General features: G+C 45.3%; 1 protein-coding gene across 2 annotated transcripts in view; it reads left to right on the forward strand.

The window, feature by feature from the left end:
* Positions 1 to 23229, forward strand: part of TRAPPC9 (trafficking protein particle complex 9) — a 200014-nt gene that overhangs the window by 32742 nt on the left and 144043 nt on the right. For both annotated transcript variants that reach the window (XM_038759976.1, XM_038759977.1), the window contains 4 exons: positions 5880 to 6006; positions 6316 to 6461; positions 9349 to 9434; positions 22574 to 22700. In XM_038759976.1, coding sequence (XP_038615904.1) covers positions 5880 to 6006; positions 6316 to 6461; positions 9349 to 9434; positions 22574 to 22700 — 486 coding nt within the window. The remainder of the gene's footprint in view (positions 1 to 5879; positions 6007 to 6315; positions 6462 to 9348; positions 9435 to 22573; positions 22701 to 23229) is intronic.

Below are 23229 nucleotides of genomic sequence, written 5' to 3' on the forward strand. Positions count from 1 at the left end.
TAAGGCTGCAGGGAGGGCAGGACCCACTAGTGTTTGTAGGTGGACCTGATTGAAGCAGGTAGCCAGCAGTACTGTGTGCTCTGCACATACTAACCGCACAATAAATAGCGTTGATTAATTGAGGAAGCAGTCCCCATTTGGACGTGGATTGTCATCCTTATCTTATTTACAGTGTTGGTGAGGTTAATGACAGAAGTTATAAGTTCTGTTAGATGATTTCAAACATTTTTTTTATAAACATAGGGGTTTTGATTTAGGTGCTGAAGTAAATGAAGGATTAATTAATCAGACCGAGCCGAGCCACAGATATAAATTAACACTTGACATTTTCTCCAAGTGAAAGTGAGGAATTACCTTTCTGACACTTTGCTAATGAACTGGTTTAATGTGCTGGAATGAATGAATGATGGCTAAAGAAAAGTGACTGCAGCTTGCTCTTTCACAAGTACTTGTTAGTCTTCCTTATGTACCTGGTTAAATATTCTCATTTTTATTTGGTTTCATGCCATCAAAGACTGTGGAGCACAGATTTTAATGAAATGATTTTCAGGGTTTATGCCTCTCCAGAACTTTGTTCCCCACTTTTGAGACTTGTGTGGACTTGGGGGAATCTGCCGGACCACGGCTGATTAGATTGGCACCAAGTGAAGCCCTAACAGGATCAGGGCGGGCTCAGGCTGCCTCCAGTCCCCCACCCCAGCTCTCAAATAGACCCCAGAGCTCTGGGATTGGGGAGGTTCAGGGTCGCTGGTCCTACTTGTAGTTTTGCGCTTTCCAGCATGTTCTTCACTGGTGTCAGGTGGCATTACCCACAGTTTCATCAAAGCTGTTTCTTAAAAGCAAGGAGCTTGGGTTCTTGGCTAGGCATGGAGCTTAAATGCCTGCTAGCTCAGATCCCAGTGCAGCAAACCCAAATCACCAGCATTCAGCGAGCAAGACTGTGCCGTGGGCCATCCTCTGGAGAAGAGCTCTTCAGCTCCTAAGCCTGGGCTGTGGAGGTAGATGTTTGGTGAGTATGATAAGATAGAAGATGGATGTGACTGTTTACCTTTCACATTTGACTAAATTCACTAACATGGCCTCTGGGGTTGTGTGGAATAAACTCTGCAGTCCCACAGTTTAACTTTTTTCTTCCCCAAGAGCTGGTCCCATCTCAGGAATTTAATATAGTTGATTTCACTGTTTCCTGAGCTTGTGAGAGTGAGAGTGAGCCATGGGCCAAGCTAACCCACAGCTGCCCACTAAGGCAGAGTCCCCAGGTTGTATTTATTTTGAGAATTAGTGTGAGCGATTGGAACTCCCAACAGGTAGAATGTAAACCAGAAGAGCTTCATTGTGTGGCAGCCCGCTGACCCCAAACCCCATTTCCAAAATGACATCACTGAAAAGTTAGATGTGGGCCAACTGCACAATAAATGCTTACCCGAGACCCTGGCTGGCTACTCTTACTCTAAACTCTACTGTGAGAGCTCCAGCTTGTCCTTCTCGAGTATCACACAATAGCCAGTCAGTCAGCCAGTATAGCCAAGTTCACTCTGCTTGGAGGCTCTAGGTGTGGCCTAACGGAAAGAACATGGCCCTGAGAGTCAGAAGGCCAGGTTCTCCCTTTTAAAATGAGGGTAAGATGCTTGTTCTCTCTAGATTGAGAGCCATTTGAGGGACAGGGTCCATGGCTAATTCCCACCTATTGGCTCTTTCACAGCTCCGCACAAAGTGCATGCTTCATAAATACTATTCCTGCTACTACCTCTTAGATGGTCCCATCTGGAACAGAGATTGTTTCTGATCTGATTTCCCTGTACCTATTTCAGAACTTAGCACATGATTATTCCAGTATCTGAGTACTTATTATTCTTGTTAGGCACAAAAGTCCCCAAGGTTTTATCCTTCTCTTTCAGTTCAGGTTGATCAGGCCATTTGACTCTGATGACTCCTCCTCTGTCTTTCCTCCCACCTAAAGGCATTGACCTGATCCTAGGAAAAGGCCTGCTACAGTGCTTGCTCCGCTGCAGTAAGATCAGCTGGAATGTACAAAACAAACCGCAGTGGGAAAGAACAAGTCATGGAACCCTGTATTATCTACACAAAAGTGTTCGGTTTTTTGAGTCTGTCATTTTCTGAAAAGTTGCTGCCCTCTTCAAACTTGCCACTCCAGGCTGCCTCTGTGGGACCATAACTTTCCATTCTCTCTGGTGGACCCTCGAAGGCCTATCTGTTGCTAACATTGTTATCATCATCATTATTATTGTTCCTGGTAACATAATGATGGCATTTTTTGTTAAGCACTTACTATGTGCAAAGCACTGTTCTAAGCGCTGGGGGATACAAGGTGATCAGATTGTCCCATGTGGGGCTCACAGTCTTCATTCCCATTTTGCAGATGAGGGAACTGAGGCACAGAGAAGTTGACTGACTTGCCCAAGGTCACACAGTTGACAAGCGGCGGAGCTGGGATTAGAACCCATGACCTCTGACTCCCAAGCCTGTGCTCTTTCCACTGAGTCATGCTGCTGTTAAACACTTAATATGTGCCAGACACTGTGCTAAGCGCTGGGGTAGATACAGAGTAGTCACGTCAGACATGGCCCCAGGCCTGCTTAGGGCTCACAGTCTCGGAGGAGGGAGAATAAGTATTTATTGCCTGTTTTACAGATGAGGAAACTGAGGTCCAGAGAAGTTAAGTGACTTGCGTAGGGTCACACAGCAAGCAAGTGGTGCAGCTGGGATTAGAACCCAGGTTTCTAGACTCCAGGTTCAGTGCTCTTTCTACTGGGCCGCACTGCTTCTCTCGTTAAAATGGAGTCTCAGTTCCCTTGCTCATCCTCTCTCACATGAGGTTCCAACATCTCCTGATTTGGGTGATGCACGAGCAGGTTGTAGGATGTGCTTCAGGGGAGGCTGTTGAGGAGTGGATTGCTAACCCTGGGAATGCTGTTTTCCCTCTTTCGTTTCCTTCCTCAAGTTCTCCATTGCAAGGAATGCGAAACTGGGAAATAGGGAGTGGTGAAATTGGGAGATTGTGTCATTTTTTGGCCCAGTTTGCAGTTTTCATGGTTTTCTGGGGCGGATGCCCTGGTCTTCTCCAGCTTCGGGTATGTAACCCTGAAAACTGCCTGCTGCGGGCCGGGGCTGGGGGGGCAGCCTACCACTCCTGCCCCATCAAGGGTTAGCGCTAAATGAGAAGGAGACCCCTGTCTCCAGCATCTCCAAAGGCAACTTGGCTGTTTACAAAACAATATCCTGGTCCCTGAAAGCTGGGAAATGCATACTGTTTGCAAGTTGTTGAGACTCAAATTCTGGGGGTAAGAAAAGCCAGTTGGCTTTGAGTTGTTTGGGATTCTTTCCTTTTCTGAAGCTGAGCTGTTACCTCTTTCTCGCAGCCATTCTAAGTTGTAATTATAGTTGAACAGTTGTCAGACGAGTTGGTCTGCTAATCTGGCTCCATTTTTACCCTCATCGCCTCAAGTTATTTTGAGATTGCTATGGAGAGCCTGGTAAGAGTTTTGGCTTTGTGTTAAAATGAGAAGATGTAGTCCCATTCAAACTCCCCTGGGTGTTTACGATGTTCACTAGAATTTTTCAGGCTCCGTGTGAGTCAGCAGCTGGCACAGTGTTTGGTTTGGAATGAGGGTCAGGCAGAACGTTTCGGAGCCTGATGGTGTCCGAACGTGTAGCATCTATAAAGCACCAACTGCCTTAAGGGAGAACCAGATAAGAAGGTTAGTGTGCATTTAGACAAATATTTTCACATAGCGAGTTGTCATCACTGTACTATGGAATCCAATTGCATTTTTATCATCCAGTTTTGAAGAAAAACTTCTGCTTCTCAAAGTAATATGATTTTTGTGACTTCTTATGAGATGAGATGAGCCAGGTTTTGAATAAGATATCTGGTGCATTTCAATGTTTAAATTGCAGAGGCTATTAAGTATGAGTCATTGACTAAACTGCCATTTGGTTTGGCACAAGTGTCAGTTAGATTTAGATGCAAAGAACAAAGATGCAAATTTGGATTTCACCCGCACTTTCAACTACTGTCTGCCTGCTTGATCGGAATGTGTGTTTTTCTCTGTAGAAACTGCAGTGTTGGTACAGCTTTGCATGATGTAGCTGAATCTGAAATTGTCAGTGAAATGATGTGAAGTCACTTAAAACAATGTAGAAACTCAAAGCATAGAAGGAACCTTTCACAAGCAGAAATCAGATTCTGATGAAGCCTGGGAGGTCAGGGAGCTGAAGGAAGTTTCCCCTTTGGGCATGAATTTCACAGTAAAACCAAACGAGGAAAGCAACATAGCCTAGTGGAAAGAGCATGGACCTGGAAATTAGGGGACCTGCTGTGTGACCTTGGGCAAGTCACTTTACCTCTCTGGGCCTCAGTTACATCATCTGTAAAATGGGGATTAAGACTGAACCCCATGTGGGAAATGGACTGTGTCCTACCTAATTAACTTGTATCTTCCCTTGGGCTTAGTACAGTGCCAGATGCATAGTAAGCACTTAAACACCTTTTAGAAAAAAAAAGGAAATAGGGCATTTGCTGTCAGCAGATTTTTGGCTTCCCTTAGTCGAGTGAGATAGAGAGCCACAGAGGGAAAAGAGGTTAGTAGTATTAGTGGTAGTACTATTGACTGAGCACTCACTAGATACAGGGCATTATACTAAGCTCTTGGGGGAAGAAAAAAAGAAGTGACATATTTCCTGCCCTCCAGGAGCTTTCACTCTACTGGGAGGACTGAAATGAGAAATAATTATAAATAGAGCAGCTAGAATGTGCAGTAGAATAATAATGTGTCTGTTTATTGTTGTACCCCCCCCAAGTGCTTAGTCCAATGTGCTGCACACAGTAAGCACTCAATACATACAACTGAGTGAAACAGATATCCAAATCCTGAAGATGGGTAAAAATAAGTATCTCTGTTTATAGAGCTCGGGTTATTGGGAATTAATTGGGGAAGGCTTGTTGGAGGAGGTTGGATTTCCAGAAGGCTTTGACTATGGAAATTTGCTAGGTAGGGGAAGGGCAGCACTGGCTTCCAAGGCAGGTCCAGTGCAGACTCTGCTGGCAGAGTGTAACTGTTCACGGTTCACATGCCATTGGAAGCTCTGGGCCCCAAGCCCTCAAAGAACTTCCCCACTTATCTGAATTGTCCATCCAAATTGGAGCAGCCCTACTCTAGAGCTCTCAAGAGTGTATTGGCTAATGTGACTGGAGTAATGACTCAGTCTTCTCCATTTCAGGGCCCTGGGTAAGTGGTCTTTTGGCCTGTTGGTTTTCTTCCAGCTCTCCTGAGTTTTGATCAACCTGTTGCAGGGATAAACTCCCTATGGTCATAGATCATACCTATTCATTAATGTAGATCCTGGATGCTTAGTTCTGTGCTGTGTGTGCCCTGTGGGCTGGCCTGCTTGCCTGCCTGCCTGCAGTAGAGAGAGGGGGACTTCTGGACTCTCTTTGCTGGAGGGGTTTTGCCAGAGGCTATGAGGAAATTTAATATGGAGTCCTGCTATGGGTTTGTGTAGGTGAATATTTCATTCATACACATAATATTGGGTGCACATGAGAATATAAATGATGATAGCTCTTTAAACGCTATGGAAGATTAATCCTGTGTAAATTGAAAGATGAGAAAGCCATCATGAGCATTTCCCAAAACCCTATTTATTGCTTTCTTCATCTTCTAATCCCTTTAAAAATGATACTTAGAAGTGGAAATTGGTTGAGCTATAGATTAACGATTGGATCAGGTAACTCCATTTTTGGGTGGACTGGAAAAAAGGTTTTAATATCCTTAAGAAAATCCTCTTACATTGAACGTGACCTCATGGCTGACGAGACAATTTTTCTTTCTGTCTCTTTTTTTCCCCTTTGGCCTTAGAAAAAAAAGATGTAACCCAGAGTTTAGAGAACTACACGTCAAAGTGCCCTGGCACCATGGACTTTATTACACTCCCAGATGGTTTAAACTTGCCTCCTGTTCCCTTCACCAAACTCCCCATCGTAAGGTAAGAGCAACTGTTGCCCAGCCTGGCCCCGGGGCGTTCGTTGTTTAGGGGTTGCGATAGTGTTGACTGGCAATTTGGAAGGTGATGCTGTGGATTTGGTGGCCAGTATCACTGTGGCATTTCTGTCATTATCCTTTTAGAAGTCTCCAACCTCAGTGGCCATGGTTCTTCTCCCAGCTCATCTGCGAGCATGTCCGATGGAGAGCCGTGTTTGCTTTTCCCTGGGAGAGCTCATTCTTGGTGCTTGTGCTGGAAGACTTTTGTGGTTGAGACGTAACGTAACTCTTTCGGTCCCATTTAAATCAACAGGCGCGTGAAACTTCTGAACCTACCCGCCAGCCTGCGGCCCCAGAAAATGAAAAGCTTATTGGGTCAGAACACATCAACCAAGAGTCCCTTCATTTACTCTCCGATTATTGCACACCACCGGGGAGAAGAGCAAAGTAAGAAAATAGGTAAGGCCACGAGTCCTGGACTTTTTTTTCCCCAGGAATCTTGAACATTGCCTAATTCTGTCTCTTGTTCTGATGGCTTTAATGACCAGAGTTCCAGTTAAGTGCATGTGTTCCTTTCCGGTAGCTGTTTTTAGCTGTCATCTTGTGTGAAAGTAGAGCAGTCCTTCCTGCTCCAAAGCTAAAGTTGCATTCTTGAAAACCCCTGTTCTACAAAACTCACACTGTCTCACATTAGTAGGTAATGAGAGGGTGTGAGGAAGGTGGTACAAAACCATCTATAATAGCACAGTCCACGGAAGGGATTAGGGACTGCAGGCTTCTTTTCCACCAGGTGAAATTCAGGGAGGTAGTTCCGTGGACAGTCATTCCCCCCAGAGCCACTTCAATCATGTGAGGGCCAATTCCCTGCGCCTCTATGACCCTGGGTTTGCCATCTTCCCTTGTGTCCTCTTCAAATTGCACACAAAATTGTCTTGAGTTGGCGGGGACAATGTATATGGGAAATTCTGGTGCTTTTCTGTTCCCAGGAAGGGCTTCCTGAAGCCCCTTTCTTTCTCCTGGTAGTGTTTCTAAGAGTTCTAAGTGTTTCTAAGAGTTCAGAAGTGGGAATGGTCACATCTGCCATAGCATGTACTTCCCTGATGAGGTGTAGCAGAACTTGAGGGAAGAGTCAGGGAATGTTTTTTTCACAACACAAGCCTTTTCCACCAGCCACTGTACTATTTCGTAATCCAGGTGGAACTTTTACTTCATTTACCGAGCCATCATAAGAGCACTGGAGCCTGTTTTTCATGGTTGGGCAAGCCGCAGCCATGAAGACTCAATGGAACGAGCAGTCATTATTTGTTACTTTAAAAAAAAATCATTCTGTTTACTCTTGAATTGTTAAATATAGCTTGTTGTCTTGTACATCCACCCCTCCTTATACCACCCTTCTTTTAGTGCCCTTCCTCGGTATTGAGGAAATGTTGCAAAGTTTGCCTTGACCTAAGCACCTCCCTTCCTGCCCCTTGAAGTGTTTTGACTGACTTGCTAGAATGGGCAAAGTCCATCTTAGTAGAGCATTAGAAAATGACACATTAAGCACAGGTGATAGTAGGTTTGTTAGCATAAGGTGCCTTTTTGCTGGCCAGAATGTGACAGATCACACTTGATTAGTATTTACAGATTTATTTTACCATATAGCTTTGTCACCTTTTCATAACTGGGTTTAAATTATATCATGTTGGGTAATTTTTTAGAGCTTGAGAATGCACTGAAGCCTTGATGCCTTTGACATTATTTCCTATGGGCAACCAAACTTAGTTTATTGCTCTCTCTGCTTGGTGCTCTATTTTCATGGGACCAATTCAGAGCGCTAACCAGAGTGAGGTGATAGTCCTGTTTGAATTGCTTTTGTGCCATCCCATGTTTAGAATGTGATCCCCTTGTGGGTCGGTCAGGGGTAGTGTCCAAATTAAAAACTATGTCTTCCCTCCAGTGGCTCTTCATGAACAACATATCTGCTTTTTTGAAAAGCGGTGGCATGTGTACTTTTGAGTCTGCAAAATAGCAGTTCACCCAGCTGATCCTCTACCGAGTAGATGCAGGCCACATGTGCCTGTCACTTAACTGTGGTCTCTGGGAGGTTGGAAAGTCCTTGTATTGCAACTGTTTCCATGGCAGTCATGCCAGTTACACAGGAAAACCATTTGTCAAAGGGCTAATTATGGGCATCATTCTGTAGCCGAGGCAGTTACTGCTCATAAATGCCCAGAGTAAGTGTTTTTTTGAAAAGGATTTTAAGTGTAGTAGCCCCTCCCTGAGAGTCAGCTGGAGTTTATGTGGGCCACTGAGGCAGTTTACATCATCTTCATGGGGATCTAGATGTGGGGCCCTGAAGAACCTCAAACATTCAATCAACCAGTAGTATTGAGCCCTTACTGTGTGCAGGTGTGCAGAGTACTTTACTAAGTCCTTGGGAAAGTACAGTACAGTAGAGTTGGTAGACCCGATCCCTGCCCACGAGGAACTTACCAAAAAGATGAATCACATGAAAACGTGTGCCTAGATGTTGAAGAAATCAGATCTTCTGGATCACTGGCACTCATTGGCCAGATTCAGTGCTAAAAATCCGCTGAATCTCTCATCCTGGTTGACATCCCATATAATCCGGAATAGACAGACCACTCCTAATTGGACTGTGATTCCATAAGTTTGAATGATAAAAATGCCGTATTTCTCTTACTACATCATAAAACCCAACGTCTAGATACCTCTCTGCCTTGGAAAGGAAAGTGGAATGTCTGTTCTGTGGATATTTGCTAGCATCTTTGTGGTAATAGTCTTTTCAACCAGACCAGCATGGAGGCTTACAGAATCCCACATCTCTGCATTGCTTTTCTCGTGCTTTGTAAACAAGTCCTAGTGTACATGGAATGAATGATTATCACAGCACAGGATGTCAGATATCTGAGAAAATGATACCCATGAGGGTAATTTTTAAAACAGCTTTCCAATATTTAGTATTAATTTGCTAAGTTTTCTGTCTCCTTAAATTATTTATTTGAATCATTATACTCTGAGGAAAGTACTTAATGTAACAGTTGTTGTAAGTCTCAAGACAATGGATTCTTTACGCACTTGTTTTTTGTCTAACTGATCTGGTTGCAATTATCTGAGCAAACTCTGGAATGCCAGAGATTAATTTCAAATGTAGATGACTTGAATTAAACAACTTTATGAATTGCCTGTCCAAATGGTAGATTCAAATTTTTAGCAAAACACTGAAGGTTATAGTATAGTGAAAATCACCAGTGTGCTTGTTCCTACACATGGAATATGTTGCTAACTGAAGTACCAAAGTTGGAAGAGTACCTATCTGGGCATTTTTCTCTGTGTTCTACAGATTTCCAGTGGGTTCAAGGAGATGTATGTGAAGTCCAGCTGATGGTGTATAATCCAATGCCTTTTGAGCTCCGAGTGGAAAACATGGTAGGTGACTTGCTATGCATTCAAACTCAGGTCTGAATTTGGATCAATCTATCATTGGTATTTATTGAACACTTATTGTGTAGAGTGCTGTACTAAGCCCTTTAGGAGAGTGTGAAAGAGTAGGTAAACACAATTCCTGGCCTCAGTGAGCTTACAACGTAGAGGGGAGACAAACACTGCATTTCAGGTAAGGAAAACAGCAGTGAATAAGGATGTGTGTATAGATGCTGTTGGGTGGGGGGAGTACCAAAGTGCTTTATAGGTATGGATTTAATTGCTTAGGTGATGCAGAAGGGAGGGAGAATAGGGCGGGGAAATAAGAGGTTAGTCAGGGAAGGCTTCCTGGAGGCGATATGATTTTATTAGAGCTTTGAAGTTGGGAAGAGTGGTGGTTTGTCGGATATGAAGTGGGAGAGAGCTCTAGGCAGGAGGGAGAATGCAAGCGAGGGGTTGTCAGCAAGAGAGACGAGACTGAGGTATAGCGAGTAGGTTGGTGTGAGAGAAACAAATCGGGCAGGTCCCTCTTCAATAATTTTCACGTATGAAGCCAGCACCAAAGGTTAGCAGACTAGATAGATTTTTAAGTCTCAGTTTTTCCATTTTATATGAAATGCCTGCAACCGGCAGGGGTTTTAAAAGCTTGATTTGTGTCCTGTAGATATAAGTGCAGTTCCTTTCAGTGATTCAAAAATAATAACCCGATCAAGGCAATTAGGAAGACAAAATTAGGAAAGACACTTAACAAACCATTGCAGGTTTCCTTCTGGGTTTCCCTCTGGGTTTGAAGTCATCATTCTTTTTTAGGGATTCAGTTCCTGTCAGAGTTAACTGAAGCTGTGCCCCTAATTCCCTAGTCAGTTTGCAGAAAATGTGAAATTCCTTCTTGAGCTGTAATCATGAATTCATTTTGTATTTGGAGAAAGTCTACACTGTGCATTCATTTTTCTAAGCGAACTCTGGAAGATTTTTGTTAAGTGGCTTATCCAGAGACAGTTTAGAATATTACATGATGGTGATGGTTTTTGATTTACTCCCCAGAGCTCAGAGTGGAATGTTTTTGTTTGGAGGTTATCGATTGCGGTGGCAAAGCCTTCTGCGGGAGGCCTGGGTTTCCTAATGTCTCTTTAACTCTTGGAAACCAAGGGGTTGGTGGAGGAAGGTAGCCGGGGGCTCGTTCATGACAATAAGCAATGGAGGACAAATGTTCTCCTTCTCCTGGTACCGAATGAGAACACAAGCCCTTGGCATAATGGGCAGGTATTAAAGATGGGCTGCCCAGGGAGCATCTCTGTCTTCCCCAGCGAGGCAGACTGCTGCCTCCAGGCCGCCCTGGGAATAAGGCTTGCCTGTTCGTTCGTGCTGAGAAATGGTCTAAGGAGCACAATGTTTTGCTTGTTCAGATGGAGTGACATTTGGCTAATGGCAAGCAGTCAGTCGATTAGAGGCAGTCATTGAGCTCTGGCATAGTTCACTTGCTTGGCTTTTCTTGAAATTCATGTCAGAAAACCTTGCTTCAACTCTTAGAGACCTCTCTTGAGACTTGCTGACCAAGGGGTTGGCTTTAGCACCACAACGTGCTTCCTCAACTCTTGTTCTATATGGATCCCTTCAGCCTGTCATTTCTCAGCATCTCATCACTATGAATACCAGAACATGATTGGCCTGAGACCCCATGTCTTTCCAGGTCTGTATTTGGTGTGTCTCCCACAGTGGCACCAGGATGCTGGAGGAATAGTGTAGCAGTTGCCCTTCCCAACACCCACCCTTATCTTTAGGAATGTACCAGATCCTATCCTAAACTTCCTCTCTTTGCCCCTAAATTGTTCCTTCAGTAACCACTATGGAAGCTTCGTCGACATGTTTAGCCGAACCACTCAAACCTAATGGTGTTTTCTGTCTGCACAGCATCCATGTTCTGTAGGCCTAGCGTCTTTCCTCATTTGGCTTAGTTGACTTTGTTTCCTTTTGTTAGTTTCCCTTTGTTCGTATTGAAGAGATCATCTCTGAGCCTGCCTTCATTGGGTGCCCCTGGTCCCGGTGTGGCAGGATTGGGTGACCCTCCATTCTATATCTGCCCTGTCTATTTTGCTCCAGGAGTCCCATCATGTCACCTCTATTTCCTTCAGAACTCTTGGATGAAGCCTGTATGTGAAACACACTTGATTCAGATCCTCTGTCCAGTCTGCTACAAGCAAAAATCAAGCAAAGAATTCACTAAGCTCTTCATCTATCCCCCTTTGACTTTTGAGCCTTAAGTGACACCTGCCAGTTCCCTTGCAGCAGCTGGCTGTAGGTGGAAGTGTTTTGTTGTTGTTCTTGTTCTTTTGGCCATCTCACGTAAAGTGCCCTTCTGAGAGTTACACCTGACCTGCCACTTTACGCGGCCTGCCGTCTTTCTTCCTTGCTTGGGGGAGTATTCCACAGATGGTGCCTTCTCTTTTCCTTTCTTTGTGATCCTCTGCTAGCTCTGCAGGATTCCTGCTGGGGCGTTAATTCCCTTACCTCTGTGGCCCACACTTTCCCTGGATTCCTTTTGTCCCAAAACTTTGTCTGGCCAAGTTGGCCGAGTTGGGGAAAGTGTTCATCTTCTACCTTTAATCCAGAAGCACGTTTTGGGGATTCCGAGTGATTATTCAAATATTATTTTTTTTCCCTTTCTCTGACATTTATGTGTCTGCTTGGCTCCAATCTTCAGTCATGGAAAAATGCACTTTAATCCCGGTAATATGAAGCATTCTAAAGCCTGTCATTAAAACAACTGCCCCGAGAAATGAACTCTGGCCGTTTCCCTATTTCCCATCCAACCCCCTCCTGGGCATCTGTCTCTGGGTTCCAATACGTGTTCACATTGATGACAGAGCACATTTCGGAACAACTTTCTGAAATCCCACCTTTACGGAGGCTTTGCTGGTTGCAGTAAGTGTTTTGAGCTCATCAGCAATGTGCCTGCCTGACCTGGCTGTTAGTAGCCCAGCAAATAAAATCCATCCGCTCCTGGACACAAGCCAGTGAGATCAATTTGGAAGCTGGTTGCGAAAGGTTAAACAGACAGGGGAATGACTTGTACTTTAACGTCTGCCTTTCTTCCAAGATTAATGGCCTTCGGTCAGCTTAATGAGCCTGGAGATCTTTCCGGGTAAACACCCTGGACCAGAGAGTGAAAGCTACTTTCTAAACCTATAGTCGGTGGGTGGAGCAGAACTAGTTCTGCTCATTTTATACAGGCTCTCAGAGGGGTCAGGTTCATGAAGTTTGTCAAAATAGTATATGAACAGGCACAGTAGATAATCGTTGTTGCCAATGACTTATTGACAGTAGAAATGCAAACACTTGAGTATTTTCAGGAACTATGTGAATGAAATATCCTTTATTCCCTAGAAGGGCCTTTCAGGCTTTTAGCAAAGCATGTGAATTTCATGTTGACATAACTAGTAAATTGTCTATTGAAATTGAATATTCACTCTAATTTCCTAGCAGTTAGGGCTAGGTTGAAAATAACCACGAAGGCAGTGCCGAGCAGCACCTTTTCAGGGGAAAGGGGCCTTACAAATTGAATGAATAAAAGTATTTTACTCACACGTATGCAGTTGGAATCATTTCAGTTAGAAATCCGAAGGTTTATATAAGAGATTCAAATGGCATTAAATGAATGGGAGGTGGCAAAACCTACAAAGGAAAAGGGCTAATGTTGTTTAAAAAGAGCATTGACTGGATTGGTCAGAGAAATCTAATTTTATTTATAATCAAAAAGCCTGAGGAAAAAGTGACTCTTTTTCCCTTACCAAATTAGGTTGGACAATTCTTTGGGTAGATTCAGGATCTGGAAACTCCTCTCGAGAGCTTGTTTCCCTCACAAGAGAATCCTTGTGGAAAGAGCATGGCCCTGAGAATCAGAGGACCTGGGTACGAATATCAACCCTGCCAATTGCCTGCTGTGTGACATTGGGCGAGTCACTTAGCTTCTCCGTGCCTCAGTTTCCTCATCTGTAAAGTGGGGATTCAATACATCTCCACTCTACCACTTAGACAGTGAGCCCCATCTGGGGCCGGGACTGTGTCCAACGTGATTGTTTTATCTACCCCCAGCACTTAGAACAGTGACCCCACCCATCTTTCGGAGCGCCTCACACCCCACCTCGCCGCCCTCTCCTCTCTACCCAGTCTTGGTGATCAGATTACTGCTCTCAACTCTACCCTTTCTACTCAGCTAGACTCGCTCGCTCCCCTTTCCCTTCGCCGCTCTCGCACCACTAACCCTCAGCCCTGGATCACTGCCACTGTCCGCCTCCTTCGCTCTTATGCTCGAGCTGCCGAACGCTGCTGGCGAAAGTCTAAACACCATACCAACCTCGTTCACTTTAAGTTTATCCTTTCCTGCCTTAACTCAGCCCTCTCTTCTGCCAGACAAAACTATTTCTCCTCCCTTATTGACACCCATGCCCATCACCCCCGCCAGCTCTTCCGTACATTCAACTCCCTTCTCAGGCCCCCGGTTCCTCCCCCTCCTCCTTCCCTCACCCCCAACGATCTGGCCTCCTACTTCATTAACAAAATTAAATCCATCAGGTCCGACCTCCCCAAAGTCTCTTCCCCCCTTTCTCCAACCCCCCGGCTCTCAACACTCTCTGCTACTCTCCCATCCTTCCCAGCGGTATCCTCAGAGGAACTCTCCTCCCTCCTCTCAAGTGCTTCTCCGGCCACCTGTGCTTCTGACCCCATTCCCTCTCATCTTATGAAATCTCTCGCTCCATCCCTTCTCCCCTCCTTAACTTCCATCTTCAACCGCTCACTCTCCACTGGTTCCTTCCCCTCTGCCTTCAAACATGCCCATGTCTCTCCCATCCTAAAAAAACCCTCTCTTGACCCCACCTCACCTTCTAGTTATCGTCCCATATCCCTCCTACCATTCCTTTCCAAACTCCTTGAACGAGTTGTCTACACGCGCTGCCTAGAATTCCTCAACACCAACTCTGTCCTCGACCCCCTCCAGTCTGGCTTCCGTCCCCTTCATTCCACGGAAACTGCCCTCTCAAAGGTCACCAATGACCTCCTGCTTGCCAAATCCAACGGCTCATACTCTGTCCTAATCCTCCTCGACCTCTCAGCTGCCTTTGACACTGTGGACCACCCCCTTCTCCTCAACACGTTATCTGACCTTGGCTTCACAGACTCTGTCCTCTCCTGGTTCTCCTCTTATCTCTCCAGTCGTTCTTTCTCAGTCTCTTTTGCAGGCTCCTCCTCCCCCTCCCATCCTCTTACTGTGGGGGTTCCCCAAGGTTCAGTGCTTGGTCCCCTTCTGTTCTCAATCTACACTCACTCCCTTGGTGACCTCATTCGCTCCCACGGCTTCAACTATCATCTCTACGCTGATGACACCCAGATCTACATCTCTGCCCCTGCTCTCTCCCCCTCCCTCCAGGCTCGCATCTCCTCCTGCCTCCAGGACATCTCCATCTGGATGTCCGCCCGCCACCTAAAGCTCAACATGTCGAAGACTGAGCTCCTTGTCTTCCCTCCCAAACCTTGTCCTCTCCCTGACTTTCCCATCTCTGTTGACGGCACTACCATCCTTCCCGTCTCACAAGCCAGCAACCTTGGTGTCATCCTCGACTCCGCTCTCTCATTCACCCCTCACATCCAAGCCGTCACCAAAACCTGCCGGTCTCAGCTCCGCAACATTGCCAAGATCCGCCCTTTCCTCTCCATCCAAACTGCTACCCTGCTCATTCAAGCTCTCATCCTATCCCGTCTGGACTACTGCACCAGCCTTCTCTCTGATCTCCCATCCTCGTGTCTCTCTCCACTTCAATCCATACTTCATGCCGCTGCCCGGATTATCTTTGTCCAGAAACGCTCTGGACATATTACTCCCCTCCTCAAAAACCTCCAATGGCTACCGATCAATCTGCGCATCAGGCAGAAACTCCTCACCCTGGGCTTCAAGGCTCTCCATCACCTCGCCCCCTCCTACCTCACCTGCCTTCTCTCCTTCTACTGCCCAGCCCGCACCCTCCGCTCCTCCACCGCTAATCTCCTCACTGTACCTCACTCTCGCCTGTCCCGCCGTCGACCCCCAGCCCATGTCATCCCCCGGGCCTGGAATGCCCTCCCTCTGCCCATCCGCCAAGCTAGCTCTCTTCCTCCCTTCAAGGCCCTGGTGAGAGCTCACCTCCTCGAGGAGGCCTTCCCAGACTGAGCCCCTTCTTTCCTCTCCCCCTCGTCCCCCTCTCCATCCCCCCGTCTTACCTCCTTCCCTTCCCCACAGCACCTGTATATATGTATATATGGTTGTACATATTTATTACTCTATTTATTTATTTATTTATTTATTTTACTTGTACATTTCTATCCTACTTATTTTATTTTGTTGGTATGTTTGGTTCTGTTCTCTGTCTCCCCCTTTTAGACTGTGAGCCCACTGTTGGGTAGGGACTGTCTCTATGTGATGCCAATTTGTACTTCCCAAGCGCTTAGTACAGTGCTCTGCACATAGTAAGCGCTCAGTAAATATGATTGATTGATTGATTGATTGATTGACACATAGTGAGAGCTTTACAAATACCATCGTTGTTATTACTCTCATCATCACATGTGATGTAGTGCATGCTTTTAGGGGATGGATCACAGTATATTTAAGTGGGATATTGGCAAAGTTCAGGAAATTATCTTAGAAACAAATACCCACAAAAGAACTCTTTAAAAGAGCTCAGCTGCTGTAAACCTCACCCCTTCATGGTGAAGTGAACTGTTAATGTGGCATAATGTGGCTTAATTCCCTTTAATTAAGGGCTTAATTAATCAAGCACTTAGTACAGTGCTCTGCACACAGTAAGCGCTCAATAAATACAATTGAATGAAGAGCATTGGAGTGTTAGATACTTCTGGGAAGAATACCACTTACTGCCACCTGCCTTTCTCTGGACTCTTCTTTCTGTGTTGTGGGAGACCTTCAAACTTGCCTTGGCTGCTTTGAGTTCATGGTAGTTCAGATAGTGTCTAGCCACACTAGAGGGCAATACAGGGTAACATTGCTAGATGAAATCTGAATTGGGAACTTGCTGCCCTTTCCCGGTGTATATTAGTGCCTCTTTAAATGTCCAACTGCATGGGTAAGTGTACATAACAGCCAGTGGCACGGCGTTGGCACTGTGCTGCAGTTGCTTTGGCCGTCAACTGATCCTGTACGCCCTTTGCAGCATGCCGCACCCCTCCTCACCTCCCATCTTGTTGCAAGTTGTGCCCGAGAGGGAACATGATGGGCAGAAATGAGAGAGTGCGAGTAATGTTGCACAAACTACCAGCACCAGAATCTATTTCTCCACGCTGGGTCTCCATCCTGATGTCTCAGATTGAGGCTTGTCCATGGTTTTCACTGGGAGATTCTGTTCATCACCAACACACACACACACACACACACACATATATATATATATATATATATATATAGAGAGAGAGAGAGAGAGAGAGAGAGAAATAGTAATTTCTTGGTTTGCATCTACTTTTAGCAACATACAGGCAAGTCACTTAACTTCTCAGTGCCTCAATAAAATGGGGATAAAATACCTGTTCTCCGTCCCCAACTAGATTGTGAGCCCCATGTGGGACAGGGACTGTGTCCAATCTGATTATCATATATCTCTCCCAGCATTTAGCAGAGTGCTTGGAGTAAAAAGCTTAACAAATACCAAGATTACTATTATGGATCACAACTGGATATTCACCTTTTAGAGATTTGCCACCTTCAGCTGTCGAAATCTCATTTCAGTGCACCACATGATCCCTCAGAAATCTGCGAGAGTCAGTGCTTCCCCCCAAAATGCCTAACTCTGCCAGAGGGGCTAAAATCTAGGCTTCTGGAGAACTGAATGCAGTTTACTTCCACGTTTGGAGGAAGATCTTGGATGGATTAAGTGGGCAGGACCCTTGAAGTTGATGGGTAGATGAGTTTTGGTTTGGTTTTTTTTATTATTACAAGAGTTTGTAGTTTTGTTGATTAGGGCTACTCTTGCCCCATAATAATAACAATAATAATAATGGCATTTATTAAGCGCTTACTATGTGCAAAGCACTATTCTAAGCGCTGGGGAGGTTACAAGGTGATCGGGTTGTCCCACGGGGGGCTCACAGACTTCATCCCCATTTGACAGATGGGGGAACAGAGGCCCAGAGAAGTGAAGTGACTTGCCCAAAGTCACACAGCCCACAAGTGGCAGAGTCGGGATAAGAACCCAAGACCCTGATTCTCAAGCCCGGGCTCTTTCCACCGAGCCACGCTGCTTCTCCATATTGTACAGCTGGGTGAGCATTACGTGGGAGGTTACACTGTGGTCTAGCTGATATGCCAGGTGAGTTTCTTAAAGGTCACAAAGCTCATTGTGGCAGAGGTGGGATTAGAATGTCTGGTCTAGTCTGGTCTGCCCAGCTCATCTGAGAGGAGCCAGAGGGCTGTGCACACCCAGCCAGGAGAAACCAAGCCTAAGGAACATCTGTTGTCTCCCCAGAGTCCAGTGCAGTTTAAAATCCTCATTTTACCCTCTCCTCCCATTCATTTCCCACATGCAGCTCACCAGAGTCAGGTCAACTGCTTTGGTGGGTCTCTGAATTTGGTAAAGCAGGCCAAAAAACAGCATGCCTTTTAGGCTTTTGGGAGTAGAGGAAAGCTAACTGAACCTTCTGAAGAAGATTGTTGCTATTGAGCTGCCTGTACAATGCAGCTCCACCCCCTGGAACCATTAATGCTCCATGTGGTGCTGGGGGTGGGAGGGTGGAGGGGCATTTATGTGCTTTCTTCTAGTACTGCTGCTATCTGATCTTATGTTTGCATTAAAATGGGACCTGATTTCAGTCAGAACTCAGTCAACTCTTTGAGATGGAAGCATTACATGACTTCCCTGTCTAGGAAGTCCTCATTGAACTTTATTGGCATCCTTCCCGCACAAAATGTGCAGGCTTGGAAATTGCCATATACAGTTAATTGTCTCCTAACGGTCAGAGGCCACACGTCTGTGTGCCTGCTGCTGCGTCGTCAGCTACCGTGGATCCCGGCCCATTCCTCTTGGTCTGCCCTGCTCTCAACAGGGTATTAATTCCCTGCTCTCTACCAGTAGGACCTCAGGATAGATGAGTGCTGAGCAATGATAGTTTCTTAAAAAAATGGACAGTGTTTTGCTCCTCATTAGAAGCAGATAACCTAGAAAACTTCTGAAGCTTATGAAGTACTTCTGAGGGGATGTTTCTGAATTAATTCAAGAATCCAAGGCAGTCTGACCATAATCATCCCAGAACTGATTTTTGTCGACTGCTTCCTTTTCAAAAAATTCATGTGAGAAAAGGAAACTCTCAGGACTCCCCAGCAATCTTGAGAAGCAGCATGGCCTAGTGGACAGAGCACAGGCCTGGGAGCCAGAAGGATCTGGGTTCAAATCCTGACTCCGCCATTTCTTTTTTATGATTTTTTTTAAGTGCTATGTGTCAAACACTGTTCTAAGTCCTGGGGTAGGTACAGACCAATTAAGTCAGACTCAGTCCCTGTCCCACATGGGGCTCGTAGTCTAAGTAGGAGGGAGAACAGGTATTGAATTACCATTTTACAATTGAGGAGACTGAGGCATTAGAGAAGTCAAGTGACGTCCCCAAGGTCACACAACAATTAATTGGCCGAGCTGGGATTGGAACTCTGGCCACTTGTCTGCTGTGTGACCTTGGGCAAGTCATTTAACTTCTCTGTGCCTCAGTTACCTCGGCTGTAAAATGGGAATTAAGACCGTGAGCCCATGTGGGACAGGGACTGAGTCCAAGCTGATTACCTTGTACGTATCCCAGTGCTTAGAACAGTGCATGACACAAAGTAAGCACTTAACAAATACCACAAAAATCCCCAAACAAACAAAAAGGATTCCTAAAAGGCAGCTCCTTTATTTGAGGGAAGTTGGATTTGAATGAGACAGCCATTCAATTCACTCCCATGTCAGGAGTCATCTTTATTTTCCTCTTTAGGCCTTTTGGGCTCAGGGCTTAGGTCTAAAATTGTGCTAGTTGGAATTGTTTCGAGTGAATGTGTGCCAGTCTTGCAGTTGTTCATGCCTCAGTGCGATGCCATAACTCAAGTTAAAACTGGGGACGTTAGAAAGTGTGTCTAAGAAATAAATCTTCGAGATCACGCCTCAGATTCTCTAAGCTGTTTCACAGTCTGGGTCAACAGCTACAAACCTAGATGGAGAATACAAATTCCTGAAGCGTACACTGCCAACATTCAGAGTGGGGATGGCCAGGGGCTCAGACCGGTAGCTTGAATAACCTAGTTTGTGCCTAGTTTAACAAGCACCTTCCTTGGATGAGATCCCCAGATTGGGTTCAGTTTCTGAGACCTGTCTGCGATCCAGCAAGAGGGTCTTGGGAATGAGAAGCAGTGTGGTTTAGTGGAAGGAACATGGACCTGGGAGTTGGAGGACCTGGGTTCTAATCCCAGCTCTACAACTTGTTTGCTGTGTGACCTTGGGCAAGTCACTTGACTTCTCTATGCCTCAGTTGCCTCATTTGTTAAATGGGGATTAATACTGTGAGCGCTATGTTGGTCAGGGACTGTGTCCAATCTGATTATCCTGGGTCTACCCCTGCGCTTAGTACAGGGCACATAGTAAATGCTTAACATGCCATAAAAAAATCTATCTCCCCAGCATTTACCTCAGCAAACATTCAAAGCAAGAATTCACTGTGCCTCTTGACTGCCTCCTCTCCACCCCAGTACATCTGCCACCCACAGTTGTGAAGTGGTCTCTGGTTTCACGAGGAAAGAGAGGCAAGGAGGCAAAAAGAGAAAATAGTGCCAGGCACTATAAGCATCAAACAAAACAACACAATGGCGAAAGCCTTTTTGGGTGTCCAAGGTGTTTGACTGTGGATCCCACATTGGCCTTATCAGCCACATACGTATTTATAAGAGAAACTCACAACTATCTTTATTTACATATCTACGGTCTTTGGTACTTTTGAAATGTCTTTTGTTTTTCTTTCTCATCTTTAGCCAGGGGACTCTCATTTTCTGTATGTACCTGCTATAACCCCCTCTGTAGACTTTACTGTTTGCTTCGCATAGGTGAACTTTCCATTTTGAAAGGATGACCTGTTTCCCCGGTGACCTCTTTCACCCCCCCACAATTAGCCATGCAGGGTTCCTGTCTGAGGGCTTGATTTTTTGTCATTTGGAGGCCCTTCCCTCCCCCCTTATTTCACCTTGGCCTGAAAGGTGCTGTTTGGTTACGAGCCTCCAGGCTCTTGGACCTTTCAGCTCTTTTTCCAACAAAGGCCAGGTGTTTTGGGGATTTCCCTTTCTAATATGAAATATTGTGGGGATGGGTTTTCTGTTGGCCTTCTCCACCTGCAAGAACATTAAACCAAATTGTGCTCACTATTGCAGAGGGCTCTCTCACAAATGCCTCCTGCCTCAGATCCAGCCAGTGCTCAGACTTGAGTCCGGCCTCTAACCTCTTCCTGTTGGAGGTGAGGCACCTGTTTCAGAAAGCAGCTGTTTCTACTGTCCAAAAGTCTTCTCTGTGTTTCTCTGGAGTCAGTATAGGTGTGACTAATATAAGTCTTCACTCTTACTTCCTGGCTTAGTTTTTCAGCATTCCCAATCTCATGTAACAATTTCTGTCACTTTCCTCATTCCTGGTCAGGGGGTCGACAGGATACTCCCGCTTGTATCTATCTTTTTCTCTATAACTTTAATGTTGCAGTCTGTGATCAGACCATGGTATCCCTTACTCCTTATGCCCCCATCCAGATGTCTAGCCTAGCTTTTCTATAGCATTCCTAGGCTAGTAGTGCCATTATTTTTCTTTCCCCCACAGAGTCCCAAAGATTTGTTTATGTCGAGCCACTAAGCATTATAATTCATTCGTGTCAGTTTTTAAAGCTTCTCCCTTTAGTGGAGAAGCATTTGTAATGTTTGATCTCTGCTCTTTTTTTAGCCAACCTCCACATATGGCAGTGCATGAACAAGCATAGAGGGGCCTTCAACTGGAATTTGAAGCTGAACATGAATTATGAGAGGGTTTTTCAAAGGGATTGGGATTTGTTATCGTTGTAGGCATTTAAAATTGTTTCTGTAGCATGATGCGTCATGGATTGAATTTATTCTTTTAGTTTCTTCTCTCCCAGGGAAGTGGGCCTACCTGAATCAGTTGTCCTGGGATTTCTTCTCAACACTTAATACAGCACTTGCCACATTGTAAGCACTTGACAAATGGCAAAACAAGATGGTGGTGGTGCTGCCAGAGGTTCTAATTCCCAAGAGCCCACTGGGGAAGGGAAGGGACTTTGGGGCCTTCATTGCTCTCTCAGCTCCCCTAACATATCCTAGTGTCCATCTCTGCTCCAAGCATTATCTGTAATATGAAAGAAGCATAAATATTCATTATCTAACCCTTGAGTGTGCCTGGTATTTGCCATTTTCTCTTAGGTAAGGATTCCTTTCTTCAAAATAATAATAATAATAATAATTGTGGTATTTGTTAATCCCTTACTATGTGAGAGGCACTGTTCTAAGCGCTGGGGTAGGTACAAGCAAATCAGATTGGACACAGTCCCTGCCCCTCATGGTGCTCACAGTCGTAATCCCCATTTTACAGATGAGGTATCCGAGGCACAGGAAACGTTAAGTGAATTGTTCAAGGACACACAGCAGAGAGTGGTGGAGCTGAGACTAGAACCCAGATTCTTTTGAATCCCAGATCCATGATCTTTCCACTAGGCCACACTGCTTCACAGCTTTTTTGCAACAGCTCGTTAGCATCAGTATAAAGAAAACCTCTCCTTCGGTTCTTTGGGATTTGGGTACTGATTTCATGCTTAAGATTGAACTGATACTTATGGCCTGAAGCTGAGATGGCACCATAATACCAGTCAGCGTTGGTGGTTGCTAGTTTTGGGGCGGGGGGGGGGGGGGGGGGGGGGGCGGGTTAGTCCATATACAAGGGATCAAAGCTCAATGGGGGGTTGTTGGAAAATTTACTTCAAAGTGTTCTCCTGCACCTGTTTTGCTAGACTTTCAGCTTTGCTGCTGTGGAACCTCATTAAGAATGAAATGACACAAAGCATGGATGTTGAGAACATTCTTTTACATGATTCACTCTTCGTAGGGTCTCCTGACAAGTGGAGTAGAGTTTGAATCTCTCCCTGCCGCTCTTTCTCTGCCCGCCGAATCTGGCCTTTACCCGGTGACCCTGGTCGGAGTCCCTCAGACAACAGGGCAGATTGCTGTTAATGGTAAGGACCGATTCCTTCGTAACTACAGTTCCAGGGGAATCAGTGAGATCTTGCATTGAGGTTTGCCCATTCTTAAATTATCCATCATCACCGTCATCTGTATGTATTGAACACATCCTCTGCCCAGAGTAATGATGCCTGAGAACATGTGTTAAAAATAGAAGATGTGGTTCCTGCCCATGAGGTGCTTAAAGACTGAAGGGGAGGAAGGCAGTCACACAGGGTCAGCATACAAGGGGAACAAGAGGAAAATCATGAATACATCTGATAAAAGCCAAAGTCAAGAAAAAAAATGAATAAAAGATTAAATTGGGGGAAGTAATAAACTAGCATTTACATGAATGCATAAGGGCAGCTGATGAAATGACAGAACCAGAGTGTGAGGAAGAGTCAGGGAAGGCCTCTTGGTGGAACTCGTTTTTAGGTGACTTTGAAGATCGTGAGGAAGGTGGTCCGTTGGATTTGAGAAAGAAGGACTTCCAGACAGGAGGAGGAAGAATGTGAACAGTGTGTATGAGATTGGAGAGTG

The sequence above is a fragment of the Tachyglossus aculeatus genome, chromosome 18 (genome assembly GCF_015852505.1).
Source record: "Tachyglossus aculeatus isolate mTacAcu1 chromosome 18, mTacAcu1.pri, whole genome shotgun sequence".
In the NCBI taxonomy this organism is placed as follows: Eukaryota; Metazoa; Chordata; class Mammalia; order Monotremata; family Tachyglossidae; genus Tachyglossus; species Tachyglossus aculeatus.